The sequence below is a fragment of the Octopus sinensis genome, linkage group LG1 (assembly GCF_006345805.1).
Source record: "Octopus sinensis linkage group LG1, ASM634580v1, whole genome shotgun sequence".
Taxonomy (NCBI): Eukaryota; Metazoa; Mollusca; class Cephalopoda; order Octopoda; family Octopodidae; genus Octopus; species Octopus sinensis.
Genome location: NC_042997.1, coordinates 56,103,297 through 56,122,941, shown reverse-complemented (window position 1 = coordinate 56,122,941; position 19,645 = coordinate 56,103,297). Strand labels below are relative to the sequence as shown.

The 19,645-nt window shown below is 33.4% G+C and overlaps 1 protein-coding gene across 2 annotated transcripts in view; it reads right to left on the bottom strand.

The window, feature by feature from the left end:
• LOC115212031 (zinc finger protein 423-like) overlaps nt 1-19,645 on the bottom strand; it is a 154,443-nt gene that overhangs the window by 111,425 nt on the left and 23,373 nt on the right. The window contains exon 2 of one of the 2 annotated variants that reach the window (XM_029780835.2): nt 7,588-7,770. In XM_029780835.2, coding sequence (XP_029636695.1) covers nt 7,588-7,705 — 118 coding nt within the window. In that variant the 5' untranslated portion in view covers nt 7,706-7,770. Of the gene's footprint in view, nt 1-7,587; nt 7,771-19,645 lie in introns of those variants that run through there. The other variant, XM_029780843.2, reaches the window with a different exon arrangement.

The following is a 19,645-nucleotide window of genomic DNA, read 5'->3' as shown; positions in this document are numbered from 1 at the left end:
GGTGATTTATAAGTCGCTGGGCAATTTTTAGAAAAGCTTGATGCCTGAAACAATTTCCTTGTTGCCTGTAGAGGGTAGATTTGACATGCCAAAAATGCCAAACATACCTCAGGAGAACTACATAGGTCAGGAGAAAGTGCTTTACACTATCAACCATTATCAGAATTATCAAAGATGTGTGTTAAAGTTCTGATACACATATAATCATTGGACTGGCTCTTTTCATTTCTTTTCCTTTTTTCTTTCTGTGGAAACAAATTGCTATCTAAGGAAAAATATAACATACATGACTTGGTTATGTGGAGGATTATGGCAGAGGCCAAATGAATTCCGTAGCAGCAGTACAGATATGTCACATTAGTTTTCGCCAAAGCATTATAACTATTTTTTTTTTCTTTTTCATTTTCAACTTCTTTCACATATTTTGTTGCAATATATTTGCACATCTCTATGAATAAAAAGTGAAAGCTAACCAACTTAGAGCCAGTCTCCTGTGTACTGTCATTTATATCAACTTTTAATGTACACCAGGCAGGCATTACAAGCACAAAGACTAAAGAAATGGTTTGCTTTTGCATTTATGTTACAGTCCATACTATCTCTTAGTTAGCATTACAATATTCGTAATCAGGGGCTCCCAGTTGTCATTAAAAAGGAGCAAGGGACATATGTGGACCCAGCTTAATCAGACCAACCCATATTTATAGCTACATTGATATTCATAGTTCACTGTACTTGACTTTAACATTCTCTAATTTGGTCCCATAGCATTTTTATATTCATGGTAAGTGAACACCCATAACGCTGTTAACGTGCATTGACTAAAGATAAAACAAACGGTATTCGGAGTTATTTTTTTTTCTCTTTCTTATTTATCACCTTCTTTTCTTTCTACGATTCTTTCCAATTAAATAAGTTGGTAGCAACCAACATGTTTAATATTGCTTTATATCAGTTAAGAGGTGAAGATAAATAGTTACAAAGAAAAAGGAAGGGAGAGAGGGAGTGGAGAGAGAGAGAGAGAGAGAGAGAGAGAGAGAGAGAGAGAGAGAGAGAGAGAGAGAGAGAGAGAGAGAGAGAGAGAGAGGACATAAAATTTCTCTAAAGACATTGGATAGAAAATTAAGAAAGAAATGGAATAAAAGCTTTCAAACCAAACTGATTAAGTTAGGCCTATGATTTTAAATATGTTAGGTAAAAATGTGTTGCGAAAGGTTAAGAAATTATGTGCTTGGTAAAACTTGTTTTAACTTTCAGCATCAAAGCAACAGTGACCTAAAGTCCAGTGGAAATTAAACAGGAAAATTTATATACACAATAAATATGTTTATTTTTTAACAGTATCAGAAAATGAAAACAAAATATTAGCACAATATCAAATCCTGTCCAGGAATATAAATTCAGGTAACTTTAAATTAATTCTAATTCCCAATTCAACATCAAGTTACTCTTTTCTCTGACTAGTTTTTATTCTTATTATAATAGCATTTACTCTTGTGAGAGTCTTTCTTAAATATGCTCCTCAAGTGTCACATTTTCATCCTCATATTACATCTGAAACTTCACTGAAACACAGGGAACCATTCTGACATCTCAAAACAGCATTTCTTGGAAACTGGCAACCTGTTCACCTACTTTGCTATACAAAATGTAAGCAAAAATTTAGCCAAACTTCATTGAGGCAAATGATGCTATTCATACAGTCAACTTTCACTTGTTTCCAAGGAAGGCAATATTTCTGCATGGCAAGTCATGTTTTTGCGGCAGATTGTGAACAAACAACACCACTTGTATGATGATAACAGACGTTTACAACTATCTTACAATGTCAAGAGAAGAAGAAACACACAAACACAAATACACAAACAACATATGTATATATAACAGGTTTCTTTTTGTTTCCACTTACCAAACTTACCTACATGGGTCTGTAGTAGAAGACACTAAAGTGCTGTTTAGTGGGACTGAACCCAAAACTATGTGGTTGGGAAGTGAGCTTCTCAACCACACATCCTTGCCTTCACACACGTATATAGGTGCTAGGAAGGGCAACTAACCATAGAAACCATGCCAAGGCTGACACTAGCTTGCCAGATCCTGTCAACTGTCCAACCCATGCCAGCATGGGAAACAGACATTAAACGTTACTGCTGCTGATCACACACGCACACACTGGTTGCAGTGCAAAGGAGAAATCCATTTCTTTCTTTAGTCTCATTAACAAGCCAAGTATGGTGAGTGAGAAATAATGGGAGGATAATAGAGGTTAGTGACGAGTGATAAATGATAAGAGGGATGTGATAGAAGTATGAATGAATAGAGATATTCAGTATTCCGAGATGTGTATGAATGTAGTGGGTAAATTGACCAGGAGGATAGAATGGTGACAGAAGGCAATGTGGTCCAAGAGACAGAATAATGACTGAGAAAAGAATCCCATATATAAATATGCATACATGCATGCATACACAGACATACATACATACATCATCATCGTTTAACGTCCATTTTCCGTGCTAGCATGGGTTGGACGGTTCGACCGGGGTCTGGGAAGCCAGGAGGCTGCACCAGGCTCCAGTCTGATCTGGCAGTGTTTCTACAGCTGGATGTCCTTCCTAACGCCAACCACTCCGTGAGTGTAGTGGGTGCTTTTTACGTGCCACCGGCACAGACATACATACATACATACATACATACCCACCCAGGAAACTGATAAGAAATATGTCTTGCTGTAATCATATTAATACTAATTTCATTGTTAGAGATTTTGGTGAATTTTTAAGTGAAGGTGAGAGCCTTTAAAAATATTTGATACAGTCACATTATGTAAAGAAAGATTTTCTTAAAAGTTATTAATCATTAAAAATATTTTTTTCAAAAAACAGAATGCCACAAACTTTGCTGAAAGAAGTTTTCACATTGTGTGTAAGTGCTTTTGCTGTTCAGCTTTTCAAATGTGTGTGTTCTGGGATATATATGTGTATATGTGTGTGTATATTTGCATACACATTCAGATATATGTTTGTGCATATACACACATATGCACACAATTTCATTATTGGAATATGGACATAAAATGATATACTTGATATATTTCATAATGACAGTGTTTATACTCCAGATTATCTCTTTTACATCTTTACAGAAGACTGATGGCAGTGATTTCATGGGACTAATCTTTTCAGTTGTTCCAATTTTAACATTATATTAAACAATATATTTCAGAGACGTACTTGCCAGGTTAGTGATTTGATCTGAGATTGTGTGTTGCAACTAATATGATTGCAGCACGGAAGACACATATTAACCATTTAAAACTATGCAAAGACTGTTAACTTTACTGAAACATTTATCATTTGGTATACCAACCAACAACCACACCACAAACTAGATGCAGTGGAATTGTGTTAGTGAGCAGATCACAGATTGTAGTTGGTGCAGTGAAAATTTTAGACATTAAAAGATAAATAATATATTTTGCATAAAGTAAACAATATATTGACTGAATGGTTATAGCAGGAACATGCCTATCTTTTTTTTTCTTATTGTACCTATTATAGAGGGTTATTAAAAAAAACATAACTTTCAGAAGTACATGTTCTTGTACTCACAACACTGCATATGCACAAAGATTTTCCGTAGCATTTCAAAAGAAACTACTAAATTTAAAAAAAATATTATGAAGTCTAGCTGTGATAGGAATGTAAACACACTCTTTGTATAGTACAGAAAGCTTCCTCATATTCAGAAAAAAATAGGAGTGGGGAGTTTCCTGATGGACCATTTCATGATTTGATAACTGCTCCTCAGAAAAGACACAGCTGCATGCTGTTCCTCGTCAGGGACACAGTATATGCAGCTGCCATACAAACCAGTCATAAATTAGGTCATAACTGTAGTTGACAGCTGAATTTGTACATTTGTGTTTTCGATGGCTTGCCAACCCTTCATATAAACACACTACAGAAGAGAAAAATAATCTCACCACACCATCTCTCTGAAGAGATTTTCTGAAGAGGGGATCGTAACCTCGAAATATTGAAATATACAACAAAATTATAAAGCATCAACTTGTATTAATTCTTATAACTTGCATTGTTTTGGTTTTAAAAAACTTATAATCATTTATCTATACTAGATAATGATTCATGCAAACTATACTACTCTAATATAATTTTATGTATAACACAGAAAGGCTGATATAAATTTGAACACTGGAAAGTCTATCAGTGAGAGAAATGATAATGTAAGTATACACAGCTAGGCCGTCTAATATTTAAATGATTTCAATCATAGTTTATGCTGTGTCATTTTGCTGTTCCTGTGTTGATTTCACATTTTACTTCTGAATCTATTCAATGTGTTAGTAAGTAACAATCAACTTTGATCAATACAATGAGTATATAATCTATGCATGTGTGTGCATATGTATGTATAAACACACACAGACATACACACACATATATAATGCACACAGTGCCTTTGGATATCTATTTGGATATCTAGTTGTATACATTGGAGTATATGAAATTTTGCCTGTAGAATCTTTTTGTGCTGTAGATGATATCAGGCCTATAAACGGAGAAGAGAAATTGAAAGCATATTGAGACTAATCATTGGAAAGAATCAGGATAGTTGTATATTCTTTTGGTCAGGAAATAATAGTAGTAGTAGTAGTGGCATTAGCTAAAAAGTTCTAGATAGAATCTCTGAACATACTATTATAGATGAGAATGGTGTGAAACTTCTGAATGCATCTGATACAAATGAAGCAGTTATCTATAATGAAACTTCAGAAAACAAGTTAGTTAATTATTTTACTGGTTACCTATCAGTTAGCCAGATATTAAGAGTTAATGGAGCATAGAGATGAATAGCAAATATGGTGTCAACAGGCCATATATAATTGTCTTGTCTGCAACTATCTTTCTTCCACACTTTCCAAGCTTGACTTTTATCTTTTATTGCTTGATCTAGAATGCTATTATTTCACTACCATGTTGCCTAAATGAACATTCACTCCAAGCACATGCTTCATCCCTGAGGAATTGCCTACTATTTTCAATACTATTCAAAACCAGTACCTATCTGTAAATGTACAACCACTGAAGTATTTTCTGTATCACTAAACTGTCTTTCAAGTAACTGTATTGTAGACCTAACTTTGTTTTGAAACGCTCTTACAATTACCATCACATTCACTGCTATGTTATCTATGTATTACAAAACACCTACTTCTTTCCTTGTGCTATGACCAAATTCTCCATACATACTAGAGAAATTGGTATATATAAAAAAAAAATGCTTCACTACTAGGTGCAGGAGTGGCTGTGTGGTAAGTAGCTTGCTTACCAACCACATGGTTCCGGGTTCAGTCCCACTGCGTGGCACCTTGGGCAAGTGTCTTCTATTATAGCCTCGAGCCGACCAAAGCCTTGTGAGTGGATTTGGTAGATGGAAACTGAAAGAAGCCCGTCGTATATATGTATATATATATGTTTGTGTGTCTGTGTTTCTCCCCCCCAACATCCCTTGACAGCTGATGCTGGTGTGTTTATGTCACTGTAACTTAGCGGTTCGGCAAAAGAGACTGATAGAATAAGTACTAGGCTTACAAAGAATAAGTCCTGGGGTTGAATTGCTCTACTAAAGGCAGTGCTCCAGCATGGCTGCAGTCAAATGACTGAAACAAGTAAAAGAGTACTATTTTATAGAACAAGTAGTTTTTGATTGTATTTTTTTGATGCACAAATTAAAAGTTCTGTTACTTCCTCCCTCCATCCCTCCTCACTGCTGCTGCTACTGCCACCACCACCATCATCTCCATCAGTTAACATCTGTCTTCCATGTTGGCATGGTTTGAACAGTTCTACAGGAGTACAGTTTCACACTATTACAAAGAGCTGGTGACCTGAATGTCTTGAATTATACAAAATTCAATAGTACATTAACCATGGGTTCAAATTCCACTGGAGTCATCTTTACCTTCTTTTGAGATAAATATCAAAGCATTGTTGTGGGAGATGATAATATTGAGCACATCCATATCCTCTTAGATAATGTTTCATCAGTTTACAGAGATTAGAATTATATTTTCATTTACTTCAGCATCTTCAATTTAACTCTCAGCTTTCATATAAAGTATTTCATCATATTTTCAGATAGATTCATATAACAGCCTTACAGATATTCTTGAGCATTTCATATGTAATCTCTTTTACACACCTCAATACCAGTGCTAGCATTTGGTCATCACAATCATCCACTAACTTAAAGTTCCATGGGTTCATCACAATAACTACTATCCTAATATATTTCCTGAATTAAGTCAATTAGATAACAATCTACTAATAATCCTAAGACAGCAAGTCATAATTTGCACAGAACTACAACAGACTTCCCGCTAGGTGTTTTCATATTTAGCAATAACATTCATTTTATGAATCTGTAGATTGCATTCTTTACTCTTGTAAAGTTAGATCACATCCTGTGATGCACTTATGATGTCATTACAATAAAAACTTTATCTCTGATACATTTCCTTTCGAATCTTCATTCTAGAACTAGTTTCCATAGTAAGTTGAGACACTTAGCATCATTTACCTACATTGTCATTTTAATATTCTGGCAGACAAAATATTTTTTACTCTCTGAAATCTGACAGAAGTTAAAGAAGTCATGGTGAGTAATTAACAGATGTTATTTCCAGAAATGTGACAGGAATGAACCAAAAGACTTAAGTTTTAGGAGTTGCAACTGACCAGAGACCCCAAACTTCTTATGTAGCCCTTTCATTGATCTAACAAGAATATCCGACAATTTGTCATCGTTGTTATTGCCTTCATCAACATCATCATCATGGTTTCATATATATATGTTTAATGCTGGAGTGCATTGAACAGATCAACAGTATATTATGTTTTGACATATGTTGGTTCTGTTCATTGTATTTGATGGGCTTTTACAACTGGCTACCATTCCTTTGGTTAACAGCTGTAAAGGAGTGGTCCTGGTGTGTTGTGTATCATGACACTGCTCATAGAATAATTGTCTTTTTAAATTTAGAACTTCCTTCACATCATGTCATATTAAACTGCTGTTAATGGAATGAGCCAGGTGTGTTTATCATGACTATACTCTTATAATTTGATGCAACCATTTTCATTTGCTCATTTGTAATAATTAGATGAGTTTTGATTAAAAAATTTTTTGAATTTTTCTATTGCTAAGCCAACAACAGTAATAATTAGATTATTTTGTTATTTTGTTAATGCGTGTATACATATATGTGTGTGTGTGTATATATATATATGTGTGTGTGTGTGTATATATATATGTGTGTGTGTGTGTATGTATAGACATTAAAATATTTGTTTTGTCTACATGTTCTTTCAGTAGCAGGAAGTGGAATAGTGAAAAAAATTTTTTGATGCAGTTTTAATAAGAATTGTAGCGAACAATGCGAGGCTTTCATTTTGAGCAATATAGTTTTAATATTTAATAATTTTACAAAATGGATCCAATTCAAATGTCTACATTTACTATATTTCTAATGATACAATCTTATTAATGTAGAGAAATACCTACCTCCTAGACATTCAAAGTTTCTGTGGTTCATAAACTGGTTTAAGCTGTGAAATGTGGCACTACACATTTCGCAAGTGTAGTCTCCCATTGTATCATCTTCAGTGCTATCAGCAGCCATTGTAGATATGACACTGTTAGTTGGGGATACTTTTTCAGGCTTTCCATCATCCAAGGATTGTGAGTCTGTAAATAAAGGTAAGTTATATTGATAATTGATCAGATAAACAATTAAGAGCAATATTGAAATCACTATGCAAACAAGCATATATATATATATATATATATACAGATCATTGTCTGAAGGCGTTAATGCTAATTTGTATAAAAAGTACATCTGGTTAGTCACAGTAATTCCATAGTCCCTGACTAAATCAGTGAACCATTTAACATATCTTGGCTTGAAGAAAGAGAACAAATACATTTAAGCAGACTGCACAGGTTTTATATATTACAGGTGAGAACAATAACATATTAGGAGGAAGAACTAATATAAACATTGAAATCTTTGTTCTGTAATCAGAGATTATTATCTTTAGTTTGTTATTGTAAAAACTACAAGATTTTAAAAACTGCTGAATTGATATACATTGTTACTGTAATTATAAAGCCATGTTGGTTTGATTTACTGTTTAGTAAATGATGTTTGATGTTCACATTGAAGATTTAAGAACTGATATATTGTACCAGTATATCACATATATGATATATGACAGTGATACAATTTATCTTGCTATATATTAGGATGATGGATTCAAGGAAATAATCATTGGGATTGAGACTAAAGGCACAAATACATATACTAATAAAGTGTATAGAGAAAAGAAAATATCAAAATTGATATGTCTCATAAGCTATCTAAATTTTTCTCATCATTGGCCATATGTAGTCTGAGCAGAGTAATAATTTACGTAGAATATGAAATTTGTTTTTGATGGTCAATGGTGGTTTTAGTACAATGGAGCAAACAAATAGAAATGAAAATGTGAAGAAAAAAAAAAGATCATTATATATGAGATCAATGAACAGGATTGTCACAAGAGCATTTATAAAAATATTTTGGTAACCTGATGTAACTACATCACCTGATATCATGACATTACATTTCTGCACGCATTCACATAACACATTCCCTCCTTACTTACACATTCTGTGAGTAGCTTTATGTGAATAAAATTCTGGGATCACAATCATGAATGTAACTAATGACATAATAACATAACAAAACAAACAAGTAACTTATTCTGATGTTTGCCAAGTTGACAAAAATCTAACTTTGATTTCTAAGATACTTACAATGCTATTCAAATTGTTTGAAGATGATACTGAACAGAAATTGAAGCATCATTAACATGTATCAGAGGCTATACATTTTGTAGATCAAATGGAGTAAATTAATCTTTATTGGCAAACCATTTTTCTTTTCTTTTGGTATTACTCTATGGTTGCAATTTATATGGCTCCAAGAAACTCCCACTATTATCTATGCTTATAACATCCGAATGTTGTTTGTTGCTAAACTTTCTCTGACACTATTTTTGCATAGGATTTTGTCAGCAGAGTAAGATAATTTGAGATGTATTTACATGGGTATAATATAGGTATTAAACATTCTAGTTAATTATTGGCTTACATCTATGTAAATGTAAGAACACAAACTGATGAGCATATATCAAAGTATATATTCGCTAGTTTTTTTATTGAAGTTTTTAAAGCTAAATATCTATTTAGGCGCAGGAGTGGCTGTGTGGTAAGTAGCTTGCTAAGCAACCACATGGTTCCGGGTTCAGTCCCTCTGCGTGGCATCTTGGGCAAGTGTCTTCTGCTATAGCCCCGGGCTGAACAATGCCTTGTGAGTGGATTTGGTTGACGGAAACTGAAAGAAGCCTGTCGTATATATGTATATATATATATATATATATGTATGTGTGTGTATGTGTTTGTGTGTCTGTGTTTGTCCCCCTAGCATTGCTTGACAACCGATGCTGGTGTGTTTACGTCCCTGTCACTTAGCGGTTCGGCAAAAGAGACTGATAGAATAAGTACTGGGCTTACAAAAGAATAAGTCCCAGGGTCGAGTTGCTCGATTAAAGGCGGTGCTCCAGCATGGCCGCAGTCAAATGACTGAAAGAGTAAAAGAGAGTATTTCCAGTTTTTAATTTCATTTTTGGTGGGGACCATTTAAAATAAACTTTCCAAAGAACTGTAACTTACTCAAACTTTGCAGGATATATGTATTATGCCTATTGTGTTTAGTGTGAAGGTGCAGCACTTAAAACTTAATTTTATATCAGAAAATATAACCGTTTAAATGTCAAGTTATGAGTAATTAATCTAAAATAATGTCAGGCATAAGATAAATGACAATATAATGATGTATTAAAATCAGAATATTTTTAAGCTGTAATGATTTACTTAAAAACATGAATAAATTATTGTTACAAATAACCCTTACTAGGTAGAGTATTACAGCTGCAGTTAGCAATCATTAGCTGTGACAGCATAGCTACAGCCTTCATTGGCTATGTCATTAAAACCTCAGACAGCCCTCATTGACTCTAGTGCTGTAGCCTTGGATAGCAGTAATTGGCAATGACAGCATAATTTCAGAGAACTCTCTTTGGCTATGGCCTTAGATAACACTCACTGTCTATTTAAGGCTGTACAACAGTAACCAACAATAAATCAATGAATTTCGTAAGAACAAGCATCTATCTAATTTGTTCAGCTCTAATCATTTCTCATACAACTATTTTGAGCATTTTATCCAGTTATCCCTTACTCTTCTACAGGCAATATAACAGGTGTAACATTCTCAAATAAATATTATCTAGCAAGAATATATCTTAGTTGTAGAGGTTACAGATAAGAAATTGTTTTTTTTTTCTTCCCCAATCCAAAGAAGCATGTTATTCTGACTTTCAGCACCTGCTTGCCTTTTACAAGTTTCAAGCCAGGCCATTAATTGAATACTGCTCATACGAAGATTTGTGCACCTTTAATTTCCCTCGGGGCATTGGACAAAATCTAAGAGAAGCTGCTTTTGCTATTCAAAGAATTTTCATTTTAGATGTAAGATCCACCTTATTTCTAGTTAATTCTCTTTCTGCCAAAACTAACATGGCTAACTTACACCTTACCACTCAATGAGTGAGTTTCCAAATATTGGCAATGTGGTTACAAGCAGTTATTTTTACTCATGGTAAGACATGTATAGAAATTACCACAACAATCAAGATTTACCCTCCAACCATGGAAAAACTGTCAGAAAACACAGAGAGAAACAAAAATAAAAACAACAAATCAAAATCAATCAATCTATCTACCTATCTATCTTTACACACACACACACATTATATATATCATCATCGTTTAACGTCCATTTTCCTTGCTAGCACGGGTTGGATGGTTTGACTGGGGCCTGGGAAGCCAGGAGGCTGCACCAGGCTCCAGTCTGATCTGGCAGTGTTTCTACAGCTGGATGCCCTTCCTAATGCCAACCACTCCGTGAGTGTAGTGGGTGCGTTTTACGTGCCACCGGCACAGGTGCCAGGGGAGGTTGGCAGTGGCCATGATCGGTTGGTGCGTATTACGTGCCACCGGCACAGAAGCCAGTCATGGTGGCGCTATTATGTGTGTATATATATATATATATATATATATATATATATATATATATATATATATATATATAATTTTTATTAGGAGAGAATACAGAGAAATTAATCCCAGTATATCATGGATGATCTTTTTTTTATATATATATGAGCCTATACTGTTGCAGTTTAGTTGTGGAGGACAAAAACATTGTTATAAATTCATCTCATAAAAATAATGACAATCATCATTTTACATCTGATTTCCATGTTGGCAAGATACCTGTAATACACAGTAATTTATTTATCTGTAGTCTCTCTGTACATTGATCTGAGGACAAGTTTTTAAAAAAACATCAATATTTTGATTTAACCTTTTACAGAATTGAATTCTTAACTAACTCAGATCTTTCACAATACAAAGTAAATAAGTAACTCATATAAATAATGTTGAGTTATGTAGAATCTTTGAGTTGATATTTTAAACTTTAAATTGCATTATATATATATATATATATATATATTATATATATGTGTGTGTGTGCTCTAAAGGCAGTACTCCAGCATGGCCACAATCGAATGACAGAAACAAATAAAAGAATAAAAGAATATAATAATTTAACTGTTTTTTCATATGCCAGCATGGGCGTAGGGTTTGACAGGAGGCTGGCAATCCAGAGGAATGTGTCAAATTCTATTGTCTGCTTTGGCATAGTTTCTACAGTTAGATACCCTTCCTGAAGCCAACCAGTTTACAGAGTGCATTGGATGCTTTTTTCAAGGCACCAACACTGCCAAATAACTAACCAAATAATTTGTAAGATAAACATACTCCAGTTAGAAAAGGAAGGAAAGAAAGAGAGAAAAAGATGGGGGTGGAGATGTGTTGGTAGTGTGTGCAGAGGTGGGGCTGGTAATTTTTGTTTTGGATTTTCTGACAATTTGTCCATATGGAAAGTAAATCTTGGCTGTTGTGATAATTTCCATATATGTCTTAGTACAAGTAAAAGTAACTTTTGTAATCACATTGCTAAACTGGAGACCAGGTTGGTAAAATAACATGTTCAATTCAGTGTCTGGTCTAACTCAGAAATATAATTGGAGAGAATACCAAATGAAATAAGGAAAACTATAGTCTGACAAAGAAACATTCTTATAGGTATTTATTTTATCAACTTATGACAAATGAGCGTGCATACATAAGTAAGTATGTAATCATATACACATAAAAATACATGTACAATTATTTGTTGGTTCAAGAAGTATGATGAAATCTCTTAAATCTAGATGGAAAGTAAATCATTTATAGAAACAAGTAAGAAAGGAAGATGTGACCATCAGAATTATAGAAATATCTCATAAAATCACAAATGCTTCTAAATGATTGTCTTGGGACATAACTAACTAATGACCAAAGGAAGAGCCATTTGTTGAAATCATATATATATATATAGAGAGAGAGAGATATGAAATACAAAAAGCATTGGCCTAGAACAGTTGTTTATAATCTTTTTGACCTTGTGAGGCAGTGGAAATCAAATAAAAAATTATGGTTGCACCATGTATAAAGAATTTAAAACAATCCTATATTTTAACATTTAAAATTTAGGGAAAATATTGAAAAGTTTTGCTTTCTTTGGTTTTATTTATCATACTTGTGTATAATCATTAATCAAACTTGTATATAACATATTTTTCAAGACACTTAGGCATTGGTATGAATTTTCTAAAGCTTTAAATTATATTTGCAAAAAAAAAAAAAGAAAAAAATCTACAGCATGACAAGGCACCCCTTGTGGTGCACCAGTGTGCCATTCTGCACTGCTTCAGAACCACTACCCAAGAATGTAAGAACACAATATTAACACCAATTTTATGACAACAATCTCATGTAAATAACAGTTGTGTTTGTAGATATGCAAGTGATTTATTATTTCAAGCTGCTTTAAGGTAATAGTATGCAGTCTAGTTTCTCCTATCCATTTTAGATAACAACTACTACTAAAAGAAGTAGAAGAGAAAATAACATCTACATGGGGAAAAAGACAAGCAGCAGCAACAATTACAATAAAAGAAGCATGGAAAACTCAAAGTAAATGTAAAATGAATGTAAAAAAAAATTTTTTCAAGAACATGCTGAAAGTGAGAAAATTATCTCTTCCTAGTCATTGCTAGGGGAGTGTACAAGTTCTCAAGATTGTGGATTCACTTTTTATGGAGAATCTCATTAAACTTTTAGCGATCAAAGACAAAATCAAATTAGGGAGAAGGGACCACAGGGAATGATAGAAATTTCCAAATTTTTACTGCACGAATAGCTCAGTTTTAAGCAAGTCTTATGGGCATAACAAAATCCCAATGCACCTATATGCCTCTCAGCACGAATTTTAATTAGCACGCAGAACCTAATGTAATACACTAAAATGTGGGCAATGCATTGGGACATTATGAATATATGGCATTGTAGTCATAGACTATTTATGGCATTGAGAATACATATAATGATTAGAATACAATAATAACAACAACAACAACAATAATAATGATGATAATAATAAAATAATAAAATAGACAAAAACCAAAACTGGAAAAAGATACTCATAAAACAGTAATTGTGAAGGTGTTAGTTGCACACGAGAATCCAAAACTAAAATTCCATGAGAAAATCTATCTTGACAGCTTGTGTGTGTGCATGTGTATATAGACACATTCATATATATACATATAAACACACACATATATATATATGCATATACAAGCACACATATCTATGTGCCTATCTACCTACCTAGCTAAATATATATATATATATATATATATATAATATATATATATATATTATATATATATATATATATACATACATATATATATATATATATATGCATAAACAAGCACACAAATCTATCTGTCTATCTACCTACCTAGCTATATATATATATATAATATATATATATATATTATATATATATATATATTTAAACATACACATAACCACACACATATACAGAAACACACATACTTTATATGCATCTGTGTGTGTGTGTGTGTGCATGCATATGTTTGGTTAAGTCCAACTCATACTAGTATGGAAAAAAAAGACATAAAATGATGCATAAATTCCAATTTAATACATACTGATTACTTGCATAATGGTCTTCTTAATCCTTTGATTAAAATTATAGCACACACATACTCACACACACATCAGAGAATAAGAGGGAGAGAGAGAAGGGGGAGATGTATTCACAGCAAAAGCAGGTAGTGAAGAGTTAATGTAAATAGAGAGAGAGCAAGAGAGAAAGAAAGAATGTTATAAGAAACAGTAAAAGTATGCCTTGTAACTGTACATACATAATACATCTAAAAATTTAGCTATGGGTCCTAATAATCAATATTACCTTATAGATTAAGGTGGCGAGTTGGCAGAATTGTTAGCAATGCAGGCCAAATGCTTAGCAGCATTTTGTCCATCTTTACATTCTGAGTTCAAATCATGCCGAAGTTGACTTTGCTTTTCATTTTTTTGGGGGGTCAATAAAATAAGTGCCAGTTGAACACTGGAGTAGATGTAATTGACTTAACCCTTCCCTAAAATTGCTGGCCTGGTGCCAAAATTTGAAACCAATATTACTATGCGGATAAATTACCTCCAAAATGATTGGGACGTTTACAATATCAGGTTAGTGGTTTGGTTGATTTACAACTGACTATATTTGTATTTAAGAAAAAAATTCGTCTTAAACCAACTTACTGAATACTTCATCATTTTTATCTTTAAACTATTCTAAACCTCTCTGTAAAAAATAGAAAGATGACATGTGTTATACGAAAGTATAAAGCCAAATAACTGAATGTAAAACCTCTATTTCTCTATTGTCAAAGATTGCTTATGACTACTACTACTACTTCCTAAAGGTTGAACTATCTGATTTATACCTTGGTGTGAATGTCATCAAGATTGCTGTGTTGCTGTTGTTTAGCACCTGATTAGTTCTACTTAACCCTCCTGATACAAACCTGCCAAAGATTGGCTTTAGTTCTATTACACAAATTTCCTGTTTTTAAAGTGATTTAAATTAAAACCTTCTATCAAAATTCCTAACAATGGCAAAGTTATTTCCAGAAATTCTTCTTTATTTTCAAAATTAATTCACACAATAGGCGTAGGAGTCGCTGTGTGGTAAGTAGCTTGTTTGCCAACCACATGGTTCCAGGTTCAGTCCCACTGCATGGCACCTTGGGCAAGTGTCTTCTACTATAGCCTTGGGTTGACCAAAGCCTTGTGAGTGGATTTGGTAGAAGGAAACTGAAAGAATCCCTTCGTATATATATATGTGTGTATATGTTTGTCCCTCCAACATCGCTTGACAACTGATGCTGGTGTGTTTACGTACCCGTAACTTAGCAGTTCGGCAAAGGAGACCGATAGAATAAGTACTAGGCTTACAAAGAATAAGTCCTGGGGTCGATTTGCTCAACTAAAGGCAGTGCTCCAGTAGGGCCACAGTCAAATGACTGAAACAAGTAAAAGAGTAAAGAGTAAAGAGACAATGACAATAAATTTCAATAGGAATATGGTTTAAAAAAAAAGGAGTTAAACATGCCAGTGATCAAATGCTTGAAGCCATTTCAGCGATGGCCGTTAGTGGACTACATTACACAATGTGTTCTCTTTTTAGGATGTAATTTGAGGTAGATTCAACTGCTATTTTTAGCAGGTTGAGGAGTCACTTAAAGGAGACCCCTAAGTGGCTCATTTTGTGTTTCATGTATTCCTCTCTCTGAGTAACTGTTTCTATCAACAATCCCCCCCTGCTACAGATTCCCAAATTTGAAGTGTTCAAAGGTCAACCCTATATTACTATACATAAAAAAAAAAAGATTAAATACAATTTAGTTGCTGAAAACTAGGTTTTTGGTTTTTCATGTGATAATACAGAGCAAGAATGGTGAACTAAGAGAGTGTGAGAGTGATACTCATCTCAACCAAAGAAAAAAGTATGCCTACATGCAGCCATTAAGCCTGCTAGAAAAAGCAGCAGGATTCCCTCAAATCATATCCTACTGTCTTAAAAATAGTTGCACTCAGTAATGTTGTCCGAGAGATAAAAAAAAAAAGGATGGTCATGGCTGGAACTTTTTAGGCCATAGGCTTGTTCAATCAGGACTGACATCAAACTAACCAGCATGAAAAATAACCCCCCACCAAAAAAACAAAAAAAAACAAAAAACCAGCAACAACAAAAAAAATGAACAAAGAAACAAACACAGACATGGTTTTCCAGGAGTTTACACCATTCCATAGCAGAGATGCATTGTATTACTAATCAGCTATGCTTAATTAGTCACGAGTATAATTACTATTTGTCATTTAGCAACATCTTTGATCAGTCACTATTGCAACACTATGCTATACACTGTTTTAATTGTGTTATCAGTTGCTGTTTAGCTCCAGTGAGCTCTGAATGAGCAGATCTATGATCAAAGGCATTTCAACCAGGACCAACCATCTATCCTGTCTTTTTAAATCTATGTACGGTTATATTAGTTAATTATGTCCTTTCCTACATGATAGCTCCATCTGCTAGAAATAGTAGCCAAATTTGAGGGAGATTTGGCTGCTATTTCTAGTAACTGGAGCTACCATATAGAGGAGTCACAGGATTTTCTAAATGACAAACTTAATGGAAAATTTCCTTGAATTTTTTTAGTAATGTAGCCAACCTGATGACAAGCTATGTCTTATGTGGCCTGCTTCTCAAAAAAACGTTGCCCAAGCTTGTTGTGGAGGCAACCTCATCGGCTCAAAGTGCTAAATGGAAAGATACAACATTATTTTTTTTTTTATTAGTCTGACATAGAAGAAGAGACTGTACCTGTGGTATGTGCAGTCTCTCCAAGACCGCTGAGATCAACCTAAACCATATCTGTCCAGTGCTTCCCTATACTGGATTCCCAGACATGCATTCCTAGCTCTTTAGTCTATCTCAATGGGAAATACCAAAGAGAGATAACCCTGGGCAGATTTAAAGCCATAGCTTTAACTAAAAACAGTTCACATCAGTGACTGAGTTGCACTACACATGTATATGTATATACAAGGGTGAGTTAGAAAGTAATGCAATTTTTATTTGCATTATTTTCTGACCCACCTTGATGTTTATGTCACTTATATACATATAGGTTTCATAAAAGCATTTTATTTTCCTGGAAGTAACAAATTAACAAAGTTAATATATTTTAGAAGCAAACACTAAACTAAATCATGTTTCAGACAAAAATCAAAAAATTTCTGTACTATTTGTGCATTTACCATGATACTTATAAATAGCAGAAAAATAGTAAAGAAAAACATTCTTACAACAATTAATAAAACATTGGTATATGCCTTAGTAGATCTTATTTTTATTCAATTATACAAATTTTTGTGAGAATTCTTGTCTTTCATGTCTCTTCTTCCTTGAAGCTCAAACAATTGAATTTTATTTTTACACTCAGTATCATTGCTGCTTTCAAGCCCTGAACACAGATTCTGTAACTACTTCAAAGAAACAATTGTTTAGTTGGTAGCAGATAAATTACAAGAAACCCAGTGACACTTGGATAAATTAATCCTGAGCCTCATGTTAAAAAAAAAAATATCTAATAACCTTAAGCTACAAAACAAAAATGGCCTAAGGCATACCTACACAAGTGCATACTCACCTTGATTTTGTTTTTTGATATCATTCAGAAAAACAGGTATTTTTCAATGAAATTTCCTACAAATACTTATCAGATGATGTAGACTCTGGTTATATTAGAATTTGTTATGAAAAAACTTTTTGGAGGGAGCAGAAAGAAATTTTGGATTTTTCACATAGGCTGACTTTGTTTACTCATAAGTTTCAGACAGCATATATTATATCAGAATTTCATGTGAAAAAGAAGAAAAAAAATTGATAGGTGTACATACATATATTCTGGCACAATCAGCACTACCTACATCATCTATAGAGCATTGTTAAGATCTGCTCCATCAAATTTTCTCTACTTATTTCTTACATACATATTCTATAACATTCCAGTTATAAATTCACTTAGCCTATGCTCTCATAGTCAATTTATGAATACAACCAATTCATAAAGTGAAATCTAAATGCAATAATTTTTTTTTTTTCTGTTTAATGTAAAATTAAATTTGGTATGGAAGGTAATTATGATTTATTGAACTGATGGAAGACAAATTTGACCTCCTTGAAATTTTAAGTCAGAAAATAAATAGTGAACTTCAATAATGTTTCATATTTAGTAAAATGCTTATTCATCATTGCCATTACTATTAATAAATTTTTATTTGCTACAAAAGTAGCAGACATGAGGACATTGACAAGGGCAAATTACGGAAATGTCGGGAGAGTTTTACAGAATCAATTATGTATATATATGTATATATACACACACACACACACACATGTATGCATATGTACATATGTAAGTACATACACGTGTATGTCATAGGCATAGAAAACACCAATATAGAAAAGGAATGAAGTGAGAAATCCTGATAGGGGCCTATCAAAGAATCCACTGATCTAGGATTACCCAGAGGACAAAGAGTAGGATCCTTCTCCCAGCAGTATTCTCTAATCTACAGGTGTATATTAGAAAAGGCCTATACATGAAGGTCAATCTTGCTACTCTCACCCACCTTTCAGAATATTGATTGGAGAGTAGTAATTTTTTCAAGACGTTAAGAAGGGCTTGGTTGAAGAGAAAAATGCCTATCCTCAGTCATTTGTCATAAGAGTTGATGTTTAGTAGGATAGAGAAACTAATTTAAATGATCTGCAGCCATTGTAGGTTTATGAAAAATATTATTTTATAAAGCTTTAAAGATAATAAAGGATTAATTTGATATTTATAAACTGACAATGAAAGTACTAAACTGGAAACCGTTAAGTATCTGTTTTAGCTCTGTACATATCACATCACATCATATCAACTCTGTTGTATTAAGTAGAATAGGTATGGGATATATGATCTTTAAAATAAAAGCATATAGTGAAAATGTACATCACCTACATGAAAAAAGTTCTATCACTTTCATATGATGATGATGACGACGAATTATTGTACCTGGTTGAAGTTTGTTATGTTCTATTCCTTTTAGTTCATCTCGATATTTTGACCCAATTCTAAATATTTCCTTTTTAGGTATTTCTTAGCTTTACTTTCCTTTGACCACCGCTATCACCACCATGTCCAACTTTTTATGCTGGCACCCATTGGCTTAAGCATTCGCATATCCATTTCCATATATTCGGGGATAACTGAAGCCTTAAATTGCCAGACCATCATATTTGTTCTCTTATTTGGACTTAACACAACCAGGAGATTATGTGTAGCTTATTTCTTTCTACAGTAGAATGTTTTCAATGTACATACAATATTATATGTCCAAAGATATTAAGTGAAAATAC